Source organism: Micropterus dolomieu, linkage group LG21 (genome assembly GCF_021292245.1).
Source record: "Micropterus dolomieu isolate WLL.071019.BEF.003 ecotype Adirondacks linkage group LG21, ASM2129224v1, whole genome shotgun sequence".
NCBI lineage: Eukaryota > Metazoa > Chordata > Actinopteri > Centrarchiformes > Centrarchidae > Micropterus > Micropterus dolomieu.
In genome coordinates, this window is record NC_060170.1 from 31,576,151 (window position 1) to 31,599,719 (window position 23,569).

The following is a 23,569-nucleotide window of genomic DNA, read 5'->3' on the forward strand; positions in this document are numbered from 1 at the left end:
GTTGACCTTGGACCTCAGAAAACACAGTGGACCAACACCAGCAGATGACATGGCGCCCCAAACCATCACTGACTGTGGAAACTTTACACTGGACTTCAAGCAACGTGGATTCTGCGCCTCTCCTCTCTTCCTCCAGACTCTGGGACCTTGATTTCCAAAGGAAATGCAAAATTTACTTTCATCAGAGAACATAACTTTGGACCACTCAGCAGCAGTCCAGTCCTTTTTGCCTTTAGCCCAGGCGAGACGCTTCTGACGCTGTCTTGTTCAAGAGTGGCTTGACACAAGGAATGTGACAGCTGAAACCCATGTCTTGCATACGTCTGTGCGTGGTGGTTCTTGGAGCACTGACTCCAGCTGCAGTCCACTCTTTGTGAATCTCCCCCACATTTTTGAATGGGTTTTGTTTCACAATCCTCTCCAGGGTGCGGTTATCCCTATTGCTTGTCCACTTTTTTCTACCACATCTTTTCCTTCCCTTCGCCTCTCTATTAATGTGCTTAGACACAGAGCTCTGTGAACAGCCAGCCTCTTTAGCAATGACCCTTTGTGTCTATATATATATACACTGTACACACACACACACACACACACACACAGGTATATGGTCACAGCAATCTTTTGTTTCCAATTGTTTATGTACCCCGATTTTATGCACTATAATGATAATTTCTGTTAATTTTGTAGATTTATAGCGACAATAAACTTGATCAATAAGATTCAGTTGAAATGATCGACAGATATAACGAGGTACACGGCAACTCACATTAAAGTAGTTCAATACTAATTGTTATTTTAAAGTATTGATACACTTAACATACCCTGTAGTGTGGATATACCGTGTGTAAATTAGATGTCATAGTTGGTAATCGAAGAGGATATATTTCAGGACCAAGCCCCAATATCAAAGAGGCAATTGCCAATCAGCATTACAAAGATCAAAGTGGTAGGAACATCCCCTAAAGCAGATGTTTTCAAAGTGGGAGGCTCCAAACTGTTTCAGCGGGAGAGAAAAAAATATTAGTCATTATATTGTTAACTAATATTAGTTATTACATTAGTTATCAAAAGGAGAATAGCCTAAATGTGTGTGATTTGGTTAAAGAGAGGGGGAAGTTTATGTTCTTTCAGAAATTAATAATAATTTTTTTTGTTGCAGTTTGAAGTTATGTCAAACAGAAATATTAGATTGGCTCAATTGTTGAGTATCTGTGGGACAGAATTGTTATGAACCATCCAGACCTCTCAGGTCGTCTGGGAACAGGTCTGCTTTCTGTCCCCAGGGTCAAAACTAAACATGGAGAAGCGGCGTTCAGTTTTTATGCTCCGTATATTTGGAACAAACTCCCAGAAAACTGCAGGTCTGCTGAAACTGTCAGTTCTTTTAAATCAAGACTGAAGACTTTTATTTTTACCACTGCCTTTAATTAGACCAAATGTAAGGCTGTAGATTATTTTACACTGCACTGTAACTTTTACTGTCCTGTTTTTCTTTATTACTTCACCCTTTCATAAATTGTATTTAAATTTTTTTATTTCCCTGTAATGCTTTTATGTTTGATGTAAAGCACTTTGAATTGCCTTGTTGTTGAAATGTGCTATACAAATAAAATTGCCTTGCCTCGAACTGAGCGAAACTAAGCAACAGTTGAATCAGTATCACCTAGCTGTTGTTTGATACAGTATGTAGCGATAAAGTTTACTTACTTAACAAAATGTGTGGTTTTGATTTACTTGCAATAAAGTGATAATATTCCTTCCAGTGCGCAGTAACTACCAAGGTCAAATAATAGCTAGTCAGTCAGCTGTGCTACTGCTGCATCAACACAGAGGCTTTAAATTTTTCACCTGAGAATACCTTGTGTACAGACAGAACTTTGACAAAAAAAAAGTAAAACAACAAGCTGTTAATGGGACATTTATTTAAAAAAAAAAAAAAGTTGGGAGAATCAAGAAGGCATGAAAGGAAAGTTCATGTCATTTACAGTCGAACTCAATATACCGTTAAACAGCAACAGTTATACACAAACCATTTACACAACCTGTACAAATATTTTTTCCCCGCAAATTTGCAATTTAAATTCAAAATAACTTAAATAAGCTTCTATGTAAAAGTGCAAATCCTTATATGTGGGATGTCTGTGAGTAAGACCATGGCGACAGAAAGGGTGCTTTGATGAGTTCACTGGCGATCGGGTGTTAACTTGTAAGGCATCACAAGCACATTTCAACACTGAACATTTACCGACTATACTGTCTTGAAGCACAGTCATATATTTATATATAAATGCTTTTAATGTACAACATCTACACTTTTAGTAGACTCTTGTGTAATAATGATGCCTTACGTTGCATTTCAGCTTTGCTACTGTGCACATTTGTTCTCTCATACAAATCGATATTGTAATGACTCAACTTCTGTGATTTGACAGAGAGCCCTTTCTCAACTGAGCACACCCAGCCCGGAATAAAACCACTAAAATAACGTTTCAGTTCAGTGTTTGTAGTGTTCTTGGGGTGAAAGTTTGGACAGTCAGCATGAAAGCATGGCAACAATGCGCCATTGCCTGTTTGATAGTGTTAGCTTTAACGTCACAGTTACCAGAGGCCATTCGATCCAGGATGAACCGGGATACGGCTGGGCAGTAGTTGTCCACAGGTTTCAGGCTTTGACAGTGCGTGCGTTTGTGTTTGTGTGTGTGTGGGGAGGTGAGGGGTCGGTGATTCTGCACAGTCACAAGGCATGAGGTGACAAAGAGTGGCAAACTGTTAATGCTGATACTTCAAAGTCTCTACAAGCATCCTCCTGATTGGTGAGGAGGGGAGCGGAAAGAACTAACTAACCCACGCACACTATTGGGCCTTACATGCTTCCGTATTAACATGCAGCCGATGAAAAAACGAGTAGGAGAGTATTATACAGCATATCTGCAAATGGAGCACTGGTCACCATGGGTTCTACTGGACAGGAGACTGGAAATGTGTTTGGTAAATAAAAAGGTGTTTAGGTATTTGCAATACAAAAGGAGAAAATAACGAGCATGGAGTCCTTGTGTGTGTGTGTGTGTGTGTGTGTGTGTGTATTTGTGACGAAAGTAACTATGACTTCTGCTCAGCTCCTGCTGCGGACTGGGCTGCACTCTCCGGTTTAAGGATCTGGTAGGTGATGAGGTACTCTGGGTAGGCCTGATGGGGGAAACATAGTAATAAATTAGTCAACATGACACAGCAGGTTTTTTATAATGTAGGGATGCACCGAATGTTCGGCCACCGAAATTAATCGGCCGAAAATAGCAAAAAAAAGCACTTTCGGTGTTCGACCAAAAGACCGAATAAATTTTACCAAACAATTACGTTGACATGTCGACAGTGTGGAACCATTTTAAAGTGTCAGAGAAAGACGCATAAATCGCTGTTTGTACCTGAAGAGAGGCTGTGAAGTCTTCATGTTACGCCGTACGAGAACCACATACAACATTATTTATCAAATTGCGTCAGACTTGAATGAATTTAGCACGAGGATACACGTGTGACAACGTCCGGTTTTCAAAATAAGGTGCCTATACAGGATGGAAATAAGATTAATTGGATTATATTCACAGAAAGTATAAAAGATATTACATGTGTCCATTAAAAGTAAACGGACTCATGTACTTTACTTTACTGGACCCTCTCGGGCCTCGGAGCCACACACCATATTCTGTGCAAATCCTGTGTGGAACACTGAGTAAAAAGCACATTTTGACTTAAATTTATGCAACAGTAAAAATGGCAAAAGGCAAAATAAATGGAAAAAAATGTGAAAAACCTTGTTCGGTGTTCAGCAAATTCTTTCATTACATTCGGTTTCGGCTTGGCCAAGAATTTTCTTTTCGGTGCATCCCTATTATAATGTATTTTGTCTGATCAAACATAAAAGCTTCAACGGGATTTGGAGCATGACTTTTCACACGCTGGTGTCGTTGTTTACCTGCTCTCCTCTGTAGATGACATACTCGGCGTAGGCCAGGCCGTTGACGCTGGGCCGCCCGATCACTGAGTGGTGTCCCGGAGGGGCGTGGGCCATCTTCATGGCGCTGAACTGTAGGAAGGACTTCCCCAGGGTCACTCGGCAGAACAGCATCTGCCTGAGAGCGCAGATGAGAAGAAAGAGGTGGTGACATGGGTGCAAAAATGTCTACTGTGATCTTACTGTATACTATTATATTACATATTAGATCTTTATAGCATTAATGTAAAAGCGGGATTTTTCTGTTCAGTTTTGGACTATTTTCTATCGGACTGAAACTAATGATTATTTTCATTGGAGGATAAATCTGCTGATTATTTTCTCCTTTCATTTATTGACAATAGTGTGAAATGCTGTCACAATTACCCAGAGCTTCACAATGCGTGTTTTGTCCGACAAAAAGTAAAAAAAAAATACTAAGAATACGTGAAGGTTATAGTTTAAAATAGGTAGGTTAAAATAGGTAGGTTAAAAAAGGTAGGTTAAAATAAAGTCACATTTGTAAAGCTGGAATCAACTTTATAATACTTTTATTTTGACTTTATAATCAAAATAGTCTGTCAATCAACCCTCAGACAAACTGTTGGACTTGTCAGACTTTTAGGCACGGCGCTGCCACTGTCTATTACTGCACTCCCTGGTGAAAGATTGCCTAATTTTTGGAAAAGGCAATCTCAGAAAGAAGCAGACAGTTTTGCAGTTGCATTGTAAATTTGAAGGTTTTATTCAGGCTGTTAAACTGACGTAAAACCGACGTGAAGCAAATAAAAGACGGAAGCTAAAGCCTACCGATCACACCGTAAAAGTGAACCACTGCAATACCGGACTACCGAGAAAGAGGACAACGATATTAAGGATCAACACTGTTTCTTTAAAACTGGGTAGGTCTCTGTTCACTATTACAAATCATTAAAAAGCAGAACAGTAGGGCTTTATTACGTTGCATTCAGTAGGAAGATAGCTAGAGTCAGCTAACTAACATTTCATTAGGAACAATCCACATCCTACATTTTTATGGATTTGTTTTAGGTTTTGGAAAGAGAATAAATCGTACTTCTCCTTTCAACCTCTCTGGGTAGCAACTGTAACTATTACAAGTGCCCCAGGAACAGCGTTTGACCAGATCTTGGAAAAATACGGCAAAAGAAAGCCAGAAAACGAGTCATTTGGGTAGTTTAATTAATAACAAAACATCTCTTATAAACTCTATATATGTTTGTCTGTAAAATGTTAGTAAGTAAGTGACTAGTAACTAAGGGTGCCAGATAAATGTATTGAAATAAAAATATTCCCCACTTAGATGTAGTGGAGTATAAGTACAAAGTAGCATGACTAGAAAATATTCAAGTAGAAGTACACTGTACTGTGCACCATCTGGTCGAGGTTAAGTTACCTGTGGCACAGATAGCAGGATCGGTCTTTGTGCGTCGGGCAGCCCGTGCCTCCACCGATGCCGTAGACGTACTGATTGCTCTTTGAGGAGTTCTCCGCAAAGTAGATGCCTGCTCCAAACATCCCTCCTATGTATGCGTGGCGCTCATCAAAGCCTTTGTGGATAATGGCGTTGATGAACGGGGAACCTGAATCAAGACGTGACAGAATGATATTATATACAATAAGTAATTTGCAAACTGACGCCTGACAAACAGAAATCAAAAGTGTGTTTACACGGAGCTAAACTCTTGTTTGAATGAGACTAACTACTCCTGATGCTGACACACAGAGTAAACAGGTGGTGTGACAGAGGGTGTGGTTACCGTGAAACAACATCCGCTCATTGTGGTGGTTGTGGTTCTCATCTGCGATCTCCTTCTGCCGGTGGGTGTAACGTTCCCTTAGCTTCTTATTTACCACCTTCTGAATCTGTGGGGAACAAATGTGACACATATCAAGCAAGATGTTGGGCGGCATGTCGGTTATTAATACTATCTACCAAAGAAATAGTCCCTTTAAAAGCTGCTGTGTGGTTCAGACAGAACAAGTACGGAGAGATTCCTGGTTCAGACCTTGATGATGTTGTATTTGCTGAACACACCGCCAGCGTTGCCTCCGTCTCTGTGCTCTCTGATGGTGCTCTGCATCTGAGGGACACACACACACACACGACAAAAACACAGTGACTTTCTACCAGCTATAAACAAATGGTCTGCACATTTGTGCTTCTCAGTTTATGAATCAGTTTTTTACCAGCCATGTACAGCGGCTGCTTGAATCTACACATTTTTCTATGATGCAGTTATTTTAAATGCCATCACGTAGGATCATCAGTTTACAATCAAGAGTGAAAAATCATTATAGGAAATGTTTAAAGCATGCATAGATTTTTAGATCCTGTCTAAATACAAATTTCTGAACTCTAGCTTCTGTTGAAAAAAATAATAATGTAGACTGAACCCGACTCACCTCCTCCTCCACAGACTGGTACTCCTTGTCGTCTGGGGCGAGGTCTATCAGGATGGTGCCCTGATTGGCACAATGGAATGTCAGGTAGGGGTTGGCACCTGAAAAACAACAACACAGTTACTCACTGGCTAACGGGTGTTAGCTTGTAAGGCATCACACGCAGACAGTATTTCGCTGTGGAGGGCCACACTCTTTCTGGCTTTAGTTTTTGGGACAGATACCCAATAGTTATATTTAAATAATAATAATACATTTTATTTATAGTATAGAATTTAAGAGGAAGACCACAGAGAAGAGAATTACAATAACCAATGTGGGAGGTAAGCAGGTTGTGAACGAGAATGGCTGTACTAGTTCGTGAGAAAGATGGACGGAGGCAATAAATGTTGCGTAAATGGAAGTAAGCAGACCGTACAACATCAGTGGAGGAGGAAACTAAGGAGTTATCAATAGCCGCTTTCACACAGAGATTCTGCAATAAACCCGGAAAGAATGTCTGCCAATATGCCGCATTTGCTCATTCATACTGAACAAAATATTGCGCCGTAATCCCGCAACCATGTGCGCTTTCACGTAGCGCTCCGGCTTTCCGGGTTACCTCCACTGAGTCCGCCTACGCCGCGGCAGCCGGAATTCATCGGGTCAATTTTCAAAATAAAATACCCTGTGCAGATTCCCGGTCGTAAAACAATAAACACTGTCAAAACAGACAAAAAGAAACCATTTAACTACGTAGCCTACTTAATCATAGTAGAAGAACAAAAGCAAGCACTGATTGCCAAATCAATGAAATCTAAACATGTCAGCAAAATCGGGCAGGCAAAATGCTCTTATTCTGAAATGCTCCCCTCATGGATATGCAGCCTCAAGTTGACGGAATAAAACGGGAGCAGAGAGAGCTGTGGAGAAGGTAGTAGAATCACAAAAATGAAAAATAAACAAGTGTATGTTGAGACACTTCCAGTGGACACCGGGGGACCTAACAAAGCCGTGGTGCAGCTGAAGTCGGTGGATTTAGGCCTATAAAAGAAGACCGCAAAAGCTTGAAACGTCACTCCTGTTCCGGCATGTGGCTTTTCACACAGACATCGTTCCGCCTCTGTTGCTACCAACATTCCCGGCTCAGAGGCGGATCAAATCGGACCCCCCCTTTCCGGCTCGGTACCTTTCACGCAGCGTGGCGCCGTATTGCCATACTAATCCCGGAAAATTAGGCAGTGTGAAAGCGCCTATAGGTACGAGAAAAACTGTCAGGTTTTGTCAAAGTGTCAAAGGAGACACCGTGAAAATGACTTTGGTGACTATGTGGTAGTAAAAAAAACCCAATTCTCTCTACAGAAAAACAAAAAAGATGCCTCCTTACCTTGCTGGCCGCCCAGCAGCCTCTCAACACCCTTAATAAGTTTGTGTCGGTGGCCATAAGCATTAATTCCAATCTCCTTCAGCTCCTCGTGACCCATATCAGCCAGCACATCCAGGGTGATCTGGAAAAAGAAAACAATACATTATAATTAATATATTAGATTGATGATATTAAAACATGGAAAAACAGGGCGTATCTAAAGATGGTATGTGCAAATTAATCTCAGTATCTGCCGATCAGTAGACTGTTTCTCTAAACCCACTGGATTTAAAATGTTGGGATGTTACATCATCATCTGGGATTGACTGAATGACAGACATTAAATACTGATGTGAAATTGGTGGATAAAGTTGTAGAGTAAGTATATTTAGTATTTTTGAGATAGCTGACCTGCTCCCTCTCAAAGATGTCCCTCAGGTGCTCCAGGCCCAGGCTCTTCATGAACTGACTTATATTCATGTCCAGCATTGCCACTAGGAAAAACAGGAAGTTAGAGTTGAATGAAAACCGGGTTCATGCACATTTTCCTCATAAAACTCCCACAAAATGTCCAGATTCAGTTTCTGTATTCACCAGCTTTGTAAACTGACCAGTAGTGTTGTAGTCAAGACCGCCCAAACCGAGACCAAGTCAACACCAGAGTTTATCAAGACCGAGACGAGACCAAGGCTGCGTTCGAAATGGAACGCAGTCGCCTCGCTGCCGTAACACTTCACTTTCAAGTGAAGGCAGCTCTGTTCGCATTGGTTTCAAACAGCCTTCTAGGGCAACACTTACAGAAACGTGTGACGTCAGCACGGCGGCTGTCAGAAGAGACGCTAGCCTTAGCATCAGCTAACTAGCTATCGAAAGCCCAACGGCTAACAGACGCCTCAGAAATCATACTGAACAAACTTGGTTGGTTACAGTCACAGACTAATATTATAGTTCAGTGTTTAGTTCTCGCTAGATTTTCAAAACTCAAAGCGAGAAAACTACTAAAAACCTTTAAAAACATATATTTGTTTACAAATTCAGCTTGTTTGTCCGCCATCTTAACCAGTTCCGGCGGTTCCAAGCTCCGGCGGCCGCAACCTCGTTGCTTTATGGGTAATAGTCAGCATCGATGCTGCCTTCAAAACTGGCCGTTACTGGGGCAGCTTGAAGGCATCTCAGAAGACAGGAAGAGATCGATGCCTCGCTGTCCTGTTAGACACCTTCTAAGACAGCAGTTTAGCCTGTTTCGAACACAGCCCAAGACTTTTAGGGGCTGAGACCAAGTCGAGACCAAAACCAGTTCCCCTGGTAACTGATCTGAAAGATCCACATTCCCATTGTAACACCCACTTACAAACACTTAGAGCTGAAATCAACGTAAGCCTCTTTATTCAACGCTCCTTTCCCATGTTTACCATCGCGTGGAGGGGTGACAGTCATTAATGGTAACAACACATTTTTAATTAGGGGTATTGGTTCCATTTGAAGCAGTTTATTTTAAATCCAGTCACAGTTAGGATCTTAACAAATAAATCAGACTATGCAAAAGCAATTTATTGATATTTCCAAAGATAAGACCAAGACCGGTCTCGAGTACTACAACACTACTGACCAGTAATCAATTTGATAAATGCTAAAAACTTACTTTCCCCTTCCTTGCGGTCGGTGCCTGTGGCTCCATCTGCCACTCCGGACGACCCGGAGGCGGCGGCGGCAGCCAGCTCAGTGAGCGGCCCGGCCAGGTTGTCTATGCTGCTGGCGGCCGACAGACAGGATGGCGTTGAGGCGGGGGAAATGACTGAGGCGCTGACCACTGTGGCCTGGGGCTTAAAGCAGCTGGGCAGGGCGTCTGGTGGCATGGCGTCCATCAGCAGGGCCCGGATATCGTCAGCCTGCAGGGACGGCAAAGTAAATTCCAGCAGATTTATTTACTGTACGTTACTGCTACGTGTTGTATGAAGCGAAAACATTGACTTTTCTATTTCATATAAATCATTTTCACACCACTTATCTAGGCCTGAAAAACTAATTCACAGAAATTCCAAAGCTGCCAGCGTCTGTTTGACAGAAGCGGTTACCGTGGCCAGGTCCAGAGCAGTCTGGCCCTCTTGGTTCTTCATGGTGGGGTCGGCTCCATGAGCCAGCAGCAACGCACAGAGCTGTGTACGACCCTTCTGGGCCGCCTCGTGGAGGGGTGTGAACGCCCATTTGTCTGTAGCATTCACACACGTATTGTACTTGATCAGCAGGGCTGCAATGTCCACATGCTGTGAGGAAGAGAGGCGACAGAGGACGAGTCAGTGTTTGAACCACGATATAAAATAAAGTGAAATGTAAGTTTACCATACCATTCATAGTAGCTGAAGGTAAGACCACAAACACAACTATCTTTTAGTTTAAAAACATAGTTACACATTCACAGTCTTGAGCTTCCTGTTTGAGACCGGCTTAAAGCTTTTTCACTGTGTAAATCAAACAGAACAGGACCTGTATTTGACCGGTAATATGTGTGTGTGTTCATGTTGCTGACCCCATATGATGCAGCATTATGAAGAGGGATAAGGCCTCCTTTGTCCTGGGCGTTGACATCAGCCCCGTGCTCCAGCAGATACTCTGCTACCTCAAGGTTGTTGTAGCCGGCTGAGAAGGAGGAACAGGAATTAAACAACCAGACAAACAAAAGCACAAAGCAGCATCAGAGACAAGGTTGCAAGCTTATTTAAAAGGACGTCCCTGTGTATGTGTATACTTGAATTCAGTACAAAGAAGACAAAACCAGAAAAATGTCAGAGCGGCTGATCACCTGCAAGGTGGAGCGGTGTGGAGTTGCGTCCCTGTGTGTCTCGGCAGTTAATGTTCTCCGGGGAGCAGAGTTTCTGGACTCGGGCCAGGCAGCCCTTCTTAGCAGCATCCAGCAGGGCGGCATCACCCCTCAGCAGGTCCTGGATGTCTGTGTCTCCATCTTTCACCATGTCCAGCGGCATGTTGCCGTCACGGTTCTTCTTGGATGGGTCGGCTCCATGCTGAACAGAAGTTATGGTAATGTGTGGCTTCACGGGACAAAGCAATAAATTTCCCCCTCGTAATATTTATATAACTAAGTAACACAAATTAATGTACAACAATAACAGATCCTCACTTTGAGAAGCAGTTTGCAGATCTCATATTTGCCTTTGGCTGCAGCCTCGTGAAGCGGTGTGAATTTCCAAAGGTCGGCCACATTGACTGAAGCCCCGTGTCTCACCAGCAGCTCAGCCACTTCGTAGTGACCGTAAGAGCATGCGTTGTGGAGAGGAACCAGACCGCTGGAGGAGGAAAAACAGAAGGGAAAAAGTTTAAATTAAATACCAGCTCTAAACCGACAGATAGTTAAGCTGGTAGTTAAAGATCTCACCCCTTGTCTTTGGCATGGACATCAGCTCCATGGTGTAGCAGGTATTCAACGACAGCCACTCGGTTGTAACCAGCGGCAAAGTGGAGAGGAGTGGAGTGGCGGCCCTCCAAGTCCCGGCAGTTTACATTCTGGGGGGTGCAGAGTTGCTGCCATACACAGAGACAAAATAAAATTTTGTAAATCTGTAAACTGAGTTTATAGTTAAAATGGGGTCATTTGCAACCCACTGCTAGTAGTGCGAAAAGGAAAAACAGTGCACAATAATGATTTGTTATAATAATTAATCCATGGGAAAGTAGTAGGCAAGTGAAAATTGTCTTTAAATTAAAAAAAACAAAAAAACTAATCTAAAAATCAAACTGCTGGTACAAAAAAAAAATCACCAAACTTACTTGCACTGTATCCAGATCCCCTGCTTTGGCCGCCTCCAGAAATCTGTAGTCCACGTCCGAATTACGTGTGGGAACATTTTCTGGGGGAAACAAAATAAAGAAATATCAATGCACAGAAAAAAAAAATCACTTCCAAACAGTATTAATCAAATGAAATCCCTTGATCAGGGTTAAAAAAATCTGGTAAACCTCTCTCAAGGCATGTGTGTCTAGCAACCCATTAATTAATTTGAGCAATGAGCACCTAAATTCACTCAAGTGATATGCATACTAAAACATACTGGATGTATTTTAAAGGTTGTAATATTTTAAACTCAACTCTAACCAGGGACAGGGGTTGCAAATTAGTCATGGCTAGAAACCTGTACGCATGGCATCTGCTTTGTATACTTTCTAAAGCAATGTCTCCTGCATTTGTAACTGTCAAATAAACAAATAAAATAAAATATAGACTACAAAATCTGCCTCATCTTGGGTGAAGTCATTTAATATTGGTGGAGTGCATTTGCATTCTTGACGTTCAGAAATCAAACCTAAATGCAAACAGAAGCAATGCGGGTGTGATTACCGTTAAGAATCTGTTGTACAGCCTCGTTGCCCATCTGAGCAGCAGTGAAACCCTGCAGAGACACGATGGACGGGTCGGCCCCGTAGCTCAGCAGCAGCTTGCAGGTCTGGATGTGACCAGCCAGCGCAGATCTATGAAGAGCTGTCTGACCCAGCGTGTCCACAGCGTTTACCTAGAGTCAGAGGATGTGGAGTTAATTTTGAGCTGCTACAAATTAATTCAACCGAGCCAGATTTACATTATCTAAATATCATTTTACATCAAAACAACAGACCTTTGCACCATGTTTCTGCAGCACCTCCAGGATATCATTGTGAGCTCTCTCAGCAGCAACATGCAAGGGAGTCATAAAGCTTAAAGACAAAACAGGAAGTTATGAGCCATGCCAGTGGATACCCTTGTGTTGTATTTTGAGCCTCTATTTATTTTCTTCTTAGAAACTTAATCTGCTTTTACATGCAAACTTTCTCTCTTGTTGTTAGATTACATTTGTTTGTTTTCTATGTCGATGACATCAACTTGTTGTCTTTTTAGTTTTAAGTCAATGCTGTGTACTTACTCTTTGTTCTTCTCATTGATGTTGGCTCCTTTACGCAGCAACAACTCGGTCACCTGCTTCCTCTTCGGGTGGGGGGAAGCCACAGCACAGTGCTAAAATACACGTAATCCGATATCAGTCAAAGACCTGCCGACTCTGGGCAAATGTTTTGAGTAAATGCAAATCCGCGGGAACTTTAGCCAATCACATACAACTAACTAACTGGCTGCGCGTCATCATTAATCAAACAGTGCTGGTAAGATCATTGTTAATTCATTAAATGAATTTTCTTTTTTTGGAATCAACAGATTTCGAAGGACCAATGAGGAAGCACTATTAGCAGTGTCTAAGCAGTGATTTTAATTTCCACGCTGCACTCAAATATTAGTAGTCATGCTTGGTTCTGACCAGAGCTGTCTCGTTGGTCTGAGGATGTTTGAAGCTGATGATCTCTAGAGCCAGGGTCTTCTTCACTTTGGCCATGTCTGCCTCCCGGGCTGCCTGCAGCAGCGAGTGACCTTTGAACTCATCTGCATGGAGGAGAAAGAGAAGTTAATTGAAAATTATGTCCATGGTGTGATTATTATTTTTTTTTTTGTGTGAGTAAACGGTTACTATCATCATTATGCATTTACATGTCTACGCGTCTGCCGTGTGACAGAGAGCACTCACAGGTGAGCCTTTCTTTCAGTTCCGGTGTGGGGGCCATGTCCACGGCGCTCTTGCTGTGACAGTTTAGAAGGGTGGGGTCGGCCCCGTGGCTCAGCAGCAAGGAACAGACCTCCACTCGGTTCTTGGACGCTGCCTCGTGGAGAGGAGTAAACTGCCACAAGTCCATGGCGTTCACGCAGGCTCCGTGCTGTAGAGAGAACAGCACATCAAGAGCACAGAATGAACTGCTGCTTCCCAGATCTCAATATCCGACAAAACATTTTTGAACATCTGATTTGAGTGAATTATTACTTGCTCCTAATTAGTTTGTTATTTTAATTCCTGGTTAAAGTGGTTTCCAAGAGATGGGTTACCATGTGAGAAAAATATTACATTACAAATTTATGGCAGTTTACACCAATTCATATGGTGTGACATTTTTCAATAACGTTCCTAACGCAGGCAAGTTTGACTTTGTTGTCTACTTACTTTAAGCAGAAGCTCAGTGACCTCAAAGTGACCATATGAGCAGGCATTGTGAAGAGGAACCAGGCCACTGCAGGACAAGACATTCGGGTTAAGTGCCACATATTATGACTGAATGACAAACCAAGTGTTTCCTATCTGAAAAAGTGTCTCACCCTTTGTCCTTGGCATGAACATCAGCTCCATGCTGGAGAAGGAGCTGAACGATGCGCACCCGGTTGTAGCCGGCAGCCAGGTGGAGGGGCGTCGACTGAAAGAGAGGACAGCTTGTTAGCAGACACAGATGGCCGGCTGGTTTAGTGTGCACTGCCTTCGACGGCCACGGGAGCAAGCGGCTGATTAGGGCCAGAAGCAATGTGCTACGGCAGGCTATGCTCTGTGAGTTGCGGATGAATGGCAGGTTTCATGATGCAAGGTCAGTGGAGTTTGTGGGCAAATCCAGCGACAGAATTCATTTGATGTCGTTACTGTGTCTGACCTGAGCGGGCGACAACAAAGCAACTTCAACCTCATTACTCATCTGCCTCGACTTCCATTTGACAGTGTCAGCAAGAGAAAAAGTTATTCCGAGGTCTTTGGGGTTTAAAATTAGGTTTTGTGTGGTTAGATGAAAAGAAATAACTGCTAGTGAATCTGTTAAGACTATTAAATTCAAAATGGCTGGGTAGAAATTACGGCTGGGTGATGATAGCTGGTTCTTGGATTTGTTAAATCCTCCATTTACTTCAAGAGTACAGGGCATTCAGGTAGCCATTTAGTCATAGAAAATATAATATACGCAAAACTTCTTCTCTTTAAAACTTCTGTGAATGTTAATTTTGAGTTTTGGTTCATAAATATTTAATTATTTGCAACTATTGTTTAAAAAGCTGAACTGGCACTAAATAGAATAAGATTTGATAGGAAGCTATCGACCCCCAACCGTAACAGGATGCAAAGAAGCTCCAATAAGCAGGCTGAGCGTTTGAGTAAGCATCTTCAGCCAAGGAAAAGTTAGTCTAAGCAAAGCTGCAAATCCAACTTCAGCGGCATTTGTTCTCTATTCAAAAGTCTAGCTCAGGACAAGCTTACAATCAAAAGGAGGGACTTCATTCATTTCAGTTTCCATGCAGTGATATTAATATAAACATAAAATACTTGAAAGCCAACTGTTAGATCTCCAGCCACGGTGACAAAATCAAGATGGGTGAGAGTGTCAAATCATGGAGGCATCATTCAGTGCGGGACGACACGAGCAATCAAAAGTCATTAGCATTGAGGGTAGCATAGCACTAGAATGACACTAGGTGACAAATGTTGTCCATTCATAACTGCATAGCAACTGATCCAAAAGGGAACGTGAAGTAGACACAGGTTTCACAGACACTTATTCAGGATTTGCTTGACAAAATGCAAAAGGAGCAGGCTGTCAGGCATGCATGAGTGATCATCAAAAATGAATGAAAACAAAAGCCAAATCAGATACTGACTGACGAGCAGGTGATTAAAAGTTGGAGAAGTGTGGGTGAGTGTGCAAGGAGAGGACAGATGCTGAAAAAAGCAGGCAAGTGGACATTTTGAGCTCCTCTCCAAATCCAAAGAAGATGAGTTGTCACCATCCCGCCTCACTCCCTCACTCATTCGTTCACATGCCACGCATACACACAAACAAACACGCATCCACGCACAGAGGAGCATCAGGGTAGGATACATGAGTGACCCGAACACCCAGGTCCATGATGTGCAATTAACAAGTAACAGCCAGCTTATTGGTCAAATAAAAACAATGGATTAAAAAGGAATAAAACAAAAACAAGAACAACAACAAAAAAAATTGAGATCACAACAGTGCATCAATCAAGTGGCCGTTATCAAGGTCAACTTACCAGCATTTTTTGGGATGTTGACTGATCGACAAATGTTGCCAGAGTCACACGGAAAACAAAATGAAACAAAAATTACAAAATGACAGTATCTTTTCACAGCAATTCCTCTCTCCCCTCTTCAGTCAATGAAACAAAAGCCCTGCTTATAAATCACTGCTTGAGCCGTCAAACATGCTTTTGAGATTCAGGGTAAGTGTGACTTCTCCTCGGTTTCCTCTGGGGCTTTGTGAAAAGGCAAGGACTGGTTAATGGTGTCCGCTGGTTAAATCCCAGACCAAATTTACATTGGCATACTGGCTTAGATCATGCAGACTCTAAATATACTGCAAAGGAGGCAGGGGAGGAGCAAAACTTTAGCTGCTGTTGAAGAAAATGTGGTTAGGAATAAATTAAATATGCCAACGCTGATATATGGTTAGTGACAAAGGATTTCTTTGGCGTAGTGAAGTTACGCTTTTTTGTGAGTTATTTATAAAGACACAGGAAATACTTCAATAATTTCTAAGGAAGGTACACGCACGACAAATTAACACCCCCCCCTCCCACACACACACACACACACACACACACACACACAAAAACAATTTGAGTAATTACATCAGTGCTTGGCACGACATGGGTATGAAATACAAAAACAATCCTTCACCTAAAATAGCAATGCTAAACTCTGACGTTTGGAAAATAAGTGCTACGTGTGTCTCTAGTCCACAAAGAGAGAACACAAAATGAATGTCTAAAGTACCACACCGTGATCTAATCACTGCTTGTAAGCAATCTGTGAAGAATACATTTTGTTTTCTCCTCTGAGAAAACTTGTGAACGTACATAGATGTTAGGTTCACAAATAGCTTTGTTCCAGCATCTAGCATGGAAAAGTGATTATGGGGGAAAAAGAGACAATATATTGCTTGCGAGACCCCTTGGTCCGCACAATGTTAAAAAATTATAAATAACGATAAACACTAAACTATTTACTAGCCTAACTGACAGAATCATCAAGCACCTGACAACACAAAACTGAACCTAGAAGATTAAAGCGGTTGGTGAAAGTTGAGAGGTTTATAAATCCTCTTTATATCTACACCACACAAACTAATCCACCCATAATCAGACTGTAGAGTGTGTTTCTTTACTCACACACTGTCTGAAAAAACCTCTAAATATTTTTTGTCAAGAACGTTTTAATAGAAAGTGCAAGGAGTAAAACTCCGCACGACATGTTGTATCAAAGGAGTGATGGCCGATATCTGTTTGGTGTGATATGGTGTGTTACTGGTGGCTCATTTACCTTGCGGCCATCGCTGGCGTGGCAGTTGACATTTAATGGAGTCAGCAGTGCCATCAGCTTTTCTTCATTTCCACTTCTGTAATTACATGGTTGAAAAGATTGGCGTTATTAAGTATTCTCCATCAAAAGCACTATTCCCTGGGATTTTAAAGGAGATTCTGTAATTTAAATGTCATTCCTCGGGATTTAACGGATGAATGCAACACTGGATGAAACCGAGTACTACTTTTTTGGTGCCGAAGATGAAAATAACGGTCTGTTTTAAGAGCTGTACATCATGTGTATATTGCAGCTGTGTACTCTGAGGTGTATTTATTTCTCCTTCGTTTAATGTGTGTTAACTGTTACTTTTCCCCGAAGAGCACACTACTCACCAGTATCGTTTATAACTGTGGTTAAAAACTTGTGTGATACTGTCAAGAGATCGGCTTCTTACTGTACCGTACCACTTCATTGAAAGCCACAAACACGGCTAACAATGTCCTCTCTTATAGTAATGTTAAATTGAAACCCCATGAGCAGAAAGTAACAGCTATGTAGTTGTCGGACTCTTGCGGGATGTGTGTGTAATAACCAGTCAGGCTGACACTCACCTTGCTGCTTCCAGAAGTTCATCCTTCTTGTATTCACCTGGATGAAAATAAACATTCAAATTAGAGCTAGGCTTGGCACAAACTTTGCATAAATATTAGCATGTATTTTGTTTTATTAGCCTACAATGTTACCGCAAAATGCCTGCTTCAGTGTAAGTACAGCATATTGACGCCAGGACTGAATCATGTGTACCTTCTCTTGCGTGAATGCCGTCTATCTGAGCATCACATTTTGACTACTGGTTACATTTAATAATGATAATCTGCAAACTGAAGCTTTATTTAGTCCTGTATTCATATGTCAATAGCAGTAAAAGTGTAGGTTAAATGTATAATATTGTTAATGTGAGCAATAAGCAGCGGAGAGGGACTGACCGGTTAGCACGGCCTTGGCTGAAGAGTCCGCTAGATCCAAAGCAGATTTCCCATCTGTGTTGCGGATGTTTGGATCAGCTCCGTGCTGGAGTAACACTGTGAGAGGTGCAGATGAAAAAAAATACTTTATTCTTAAATCTTTCACATTCCCCTTGTGTGTCACCCAGTATGCTGATTGTCTAAGTTGGTTACACAGCAAACAAACATTTTGGTTGTTTGCTAAATTAAATTCCTGTCACCACCCCTCACATACTTTAATAACCTTTGGCTCAAAGTCTATACCTTCTTTAGCCAGTTGTCAAGCTTTTCAAGAACCTGCGCTAAATTCCAACTGATGACACTTAGGGCTAGAACAGTCTAGAAAAACAGTCGACACAGATTTGCTAAATTTCAACACAATCAACACGGATCCTTACCAATGCAAACATCTATCTTTCCCTTGATGGCAGCCTCATGTAACGGAGTGTAGTTCCAGTTATCTCTGGCGTTGGGGTCTGCACCCTGACACAAGAGGAGGCTGACAACTTCAGCATGGCCGAACGAGCAGGCATTATGCAGCGGGATAAGTCCTCCGTCATCCCTGGCGTGAACATTGGCCCCTGTCTGCAGGAGGTGCTCCACCACGTCTTTTCTGCCAAAACCTGAAAGAGGATTAAAAAAAAAGGAGTGATTGCACTTACACTGTAACCTGGACATACCATCTAAAAGAGCTTCAGAATAATCAGAACTAGAGCCTGACTCATTTATCAGCCAATGTGAGCTAACAGTAGTTAAATCGGTATCTGCATTTGTAACAGCTGATAAATAAACGATGATTCTCTCTGGCTCTCTTTGCATTACAAATTGTTGAAAAAGTTGCACGTTCTAGCAGCAAATATTCATTGATGTGCTTTTGTTTATTTGTAATCTCTCTGTATGTAATCTTTTTTAAAATAATCCACTCAGGAACAGGTATTATGGCCCCCAAAATATAACAGCTTTCAATACCAGCCTGTTTTAAGTGTTGTTTAACCAGAAAAAGAGGTCTACTATCCAAATATTCAAAATATCGGGTTTTAAATGGGCTCTTTTTCACTTTAATATCGCATTAAAAACGGGCTCTTAGTAAGTTAAAGGATATAATGCTTATTTATGTACTACAGCATCAGAATAAACATAGCTCCCCAGCCATTATTTACCTGACAGCTGTTTGTTTTTTTTGCATTAATGCTGTTCAGGAGAACTTATATTGTAAATGAAATATATATTACAGATTAGCAGCTACGTTAAATGTCGCCTTGTGTTGCTTAGCTTTATGTTTTGATGGGGGAAGTTGGAGAGACGTTCACGGCACGTCTGTTTGGAGAGCGTCGCATTAGCCGGTTAGCACTAACTTGACCAGGCTATAAATTCAGACCTGATAAACTGAAGTTGCATTTCACGTTTTCAGAAATGCAATAGTCACATTAGGAGTAAACACGTTGACCAAAACATCAGCTAGCTATCCGTCACGGCTCGTTATCTACCGTTACAAAACATAATGCTGCGGTATCGCTAGCAAAGCTCGTCTTTACCCGCAGCGAAATGAAGGGGGGTAGATTTGCGGCCAGCCATGTCCTTCGCGTTTACATTCACCGAATCGACAAGTCTCTTTACTCTGGATACATCTCCGTTGCGACAGGCCTCGAACAACTCCCTGAAAGCGCCGCCGATGCCGCTGCTACCGTCGATGGGGCTGGCGGCTCCGGAGCCGGGGCTGGAGACGCTGCTGCTGCCGCCGCCGGAGGTTGTCGTGGAGAAGCTCGCGCTGCTGGCCAGCACCGGGGCGGGCAGGTCCGGGGAGGCCACGGCCATCTCGATCCCTCCGCTGCATTCCCTCTCGTTCTCCGGGGGTACGACGGCCGAAGCCAGCAGAGCCATCGGCGGGGAGGCCGGAGGAGCGCCTGAAATAGCGCTGTTTCTCGGCGGAGACTGTAAAACACTCTGCTGTTGTTGCTGCTGCGATGAGCGACGAGGCACCGCCATTACAGCAGCTCTCGGGCAACGACAATAAAGAGCTGCTCCTCCTTTCCGGTGAAAGTGGTCGCGTTTCCTGTCAGCTGTTTACTCGCAGTGGAGGGCGGCTACCTGTCGAGAACCCCCTCGATTATAATTTATTTACAAAGAGGTGCACAGATCACACAATCATGCGCATGGCTTAAAAAGTCGCGATGAAGTACCTGCATGCGCTTTTGTTATGAACATGCAGTTTCTTCCCACAAGCCGTCACTCTGATGAACAGCTGATTTCTGACTCACAGTGTCAGGAACAATTCCTGTGCAATAACCCAGTAGCTCTGTCTCTAATCAGCACCTGTTTACTGGTTTCCACTTATTATTTATTTATTCACCATTCTCTATTTCAGTGCTGTTCATACTATGTCATATTGTATATACTGTGTACCAATACACCTACCTCAGGTCATAAGGTCATAGGTTTTATTTATTTTTTCCAGCATCCTTTGCACTATGCTCCATCACACGGTGTACATGTGTACATGTATGCATATGTGTACCTGTATATCATATCCACCTTCAACATGTACATAATGAGAATAGTTTACTCTTGCATCCTTTGCACTCTGATCACTGCACTATTTGTCAATATGTCTATATTGTTTTGTTCATAGTGTGTATATTAGTGTTGTCTATACTGTAGTTTGTGTCTGATTTTATTTTATTATTATTTTATTATTGTGTTATGGTATTATTGTATAAGTAAGCACATTGTGAGCAATGTACAATCCTGAGACAAATTCCTCGTATGTGTACACATACCTGGCAATACAACTGATTCTGATTTTCTTGGAAATGCAGATTCTTTTCTTTATGAGGCTAAAGTTCATTCAGCCTTTTATCCTCATGTCTTCTCCTTCATGCACACGAACATTTGGATCTCAGGAATACATAAGAACCATAGCAGCCAGACTTTATTTCTGGTGCTGTCTGCAAATCATACTGATCAGCTTTAGCAGAAGTCCTAATACAACACTGTAATTCTGCATTGAAAATGTTACTTAAGTAAAACTAGGGCTAGGAAATAAAACAATATAATGATAATTACCGCAATATATTTTTTCTCAATAGAAATATAACAAATGTTAAATAAATGTTCAGTAATTCATTTGAATCAGGAAGGAATCAGTTTAAAATTTTTCTATTAAGATATTTATTTTGTTGAGGTATGGAATGAAAAGTGTTTTTTTTCTTAATTTATTCATGCATATTTGTTTACTCATTAAATATTATGATATAATTGTTTTGAATGTTCTACCTCATCCACTGTTTGGTCTCAAATGTTTGTTTTGACCATAAAGAAAGTTTAAAACCACAATTAACCATCATCTGGTGTCTTCAACTTTCATGCAGAAGCAAATATCGGCCTTTGAACTTGAGAGAAATAATGATTTGACATTTATCGTGATAATTATCGATATCAAATGATTTTTTTTTTATCCTGACAACATTTTTGACCCAGCCCTAAATAAAAGTATAATCAGGAAAATGTACTTAAAGTATTAAAAATAAAGGTACTGAATGTGGAATGAAACATGTCCTGTGAATGTTATACTATTATATCATGAGATTATTAGGGCCTGTTACTCATTCATTCATGTAAAAGCAGGATTTTGTTGTAGTTGGTTTAAGTGGAGCTCCTTTTGAACTCTTCTGTAACAGCTCATTTTCATTTCGATTTCACCCGCTGATTGTTAGAAAAAATTCAGAAAATTGTGAGAAATGCTGTCAAAATTAGTCAGAGCCCAAAGTGACACTGTCATAATGCTTTATTTTGCCCAGAAATACTCAAGTGAAGTAGATAGTATGATGACCACTTTCGCATTTTTGGCAAAAAATGTGGGCGCTTTAGTTATTGCAATTTCGTGATATAGAAGCTCAATTTTTCTGTTCTTAAAGGCTGCATTATAGTTAACAGATTTCTGTGCTTATTTGTCTATTCTTTACAGTGAAATGTACTCCCATTACTTTATTCTCATGTGTACCGGTCTTCTCAAGAACAGGGGAAGCACCAGTACTCCTTCCTCAAAGTGCTATCACAATATATCAGTCCAAAGAGGTATTTTGTATAATATTTCATTGCTCAGGCAGCAGGCCCAGAAAAACAACATGTGAATCATTAAAAGGCTCTACGTTTAGCTTTGAAATTATGGTCCACATACTTCTGACCAGGTAGCTTCAGACACTTCATCGGACCTCCAGTACTAAGTGAATCAACAGTAGAATATAATTCAAACATAATAGGCCTAATCATTGTAGTGACTGGTTAAAAACGTCGTTTGCCACTTTTACAGGGAATAAAGTTTCTGACTCGTGCTTTCCAAAAGGGCAAATTTGTACAATTCAGTGAGTCAAGGAGGCAGATTTATAATGAAAAAATATCTGACGTTTTATTCGAAATACAAAACAACTATTGTACTTCCTATTGCTGTATGAGATGGTCATAAATGTGTTGCTCCATGTCTTGCTTACTTAATATTTTACCGCTGGACACACTAATGACATTTATCTGAGACAAACATAAAATATTACTAAATGAAACACATAAAGAAAAAATAATATAACTTACAAATATGAAATTATGCTAAAAATTAACCATATTTTGTCTATGGCTCTAACAATCATAATACCTCCACCAGAAGTTAGCAGTTTAAATGTGCCACACACACCATCAACATTAGATGATAAAGAGGATTTACAGTTCTTTCCAGAAATAATTGCAACTTCCTGGCAAGTGAATCAGCCTCTCTCATCCTGTCATTTCTTTTAATGAAGCGCACTGATCACTTGCTGGTAGTAGCATTTTTACACACACTAACTTGGGTCTGTGTCTTTAACGTTTGCAGAGTGGACACATTCTGAAGGACTTTTGTGCTGCATGGAGTTTCATTTCATTTTCATTTTCATTTCATTTATTTCGGTTTGGTCATTTACAGATCATTCAATCAAATCACTCAAAACATAAACACTATAGATGACCAGGTGCAGGCAGAAGCTAAAGCTTATTGTGCTTTATTGTGTTCAGCCACAAGTTGTGCAAAGTCTGGCCGGGTTTATAAAAAATCCTGCACAAGCCAAAATAAAATGTAAACTTTACAGGAAATAATAAAAGGTACACACAGACCAGCTGCAAGTACAAAATGTCACCCTTAAACATATCTGTATAACATGTATTTTATAATATTTCATACCCTTTAGTCCACCATACACAAAATATATTCAATATTGATTAACCCCTGTAGGTTTTAACCCACAGAGGCAACTCATGGTACCATAGTAAAGCTGGTTTTGACAGAGTGGCAGTATGATGTTTAGTATTATGCCCATGATTATTATTGTATTCATTCATATTATTTAATTGGACCCCCCGTCATTATTTAAAAAAAATTTTGGTTTATTATTATTTTAAATCCTTTGTGTAATGAAGTCAGAGAAAAACCTAAACCTACACTCAACTTTAGTAGCTCTAGGACGACATCGGTTTTTGCCCTAAGATGGCAGTAGCAGCTTAGTTATGTCAGTGACTGGCTGTGATCCTTGCATAGGAGCAATTTACTCAAGCCTGAACCGTGCAACAAAGGGCTATGCTCATCTAAAACTGTTCTTTTGCTTTATATGCTGTTATTAAAAATACC

General features: G+C 41.2%; 1 protein-coding gene across 2 annotated transcripts; it reads right to left on the reverse strand.

Moving 5' to 3' along the window:
- Positions 1-1,902: 1,902 nt before the first annotated feature.
- Positions 1,903-19,939, reverse strand: LOC123960066 (poly [ADP-ribose] polymerase tankyrase-1). Of its 2 annotated transcripts, XM_046034569.1 has the most exons (28): positions 19,455-19,939; positions 18,318-18,542; positions 17,902-17,997; positions 17,527-17,563; positions 16,934-17,009; positions 15,646-15,666; positions 13,936-14,030; positions 13,784-13,850; positions 13,316-13,502; positions 13,052-13,173; positions 12,665-12,756; positions 12,380-12,458; positions 12,106-12,277; positions 11,538-11,617; positions 11,146-11,291; positions 10,891-11,056; positions 10,555-10,774; positions 10,282-10,391; positions 9,830-10,018; positions 9,397-9,643; positions 8,166-8,248; positions 7,776-7,896; positions 6,413-6,510; positions 6,016-6,090; positions 5,767-5,872; positions 5,403-5,589; positions 3,971-4,127; positions 1,903-3,186 (listed from the first exon to the last, which is right to left on the reverse strand). In XM_046034569.1, exons 1-28 carry the CDS (start codon positions 19,903-19,905, stop codon positions 3,100-3,102), a joined length of 3,792 nt encoding a protein of 1,263 aa, XP_045890525.1. In that variant the 5' UTR covers positions 19,906-19,939; the 3' UTR covers positions 1,903-3,099. The 2 variants fall into 2 exon arrangements, with proteins under 2 accessions (XP_045890525.1, XP_045890526.1); XM_046034570.1 differs by lacking the exon at positions 15,646-15,666.
- Positions 19,940-23,569: the final 3,630 nt, after the last annotated feature.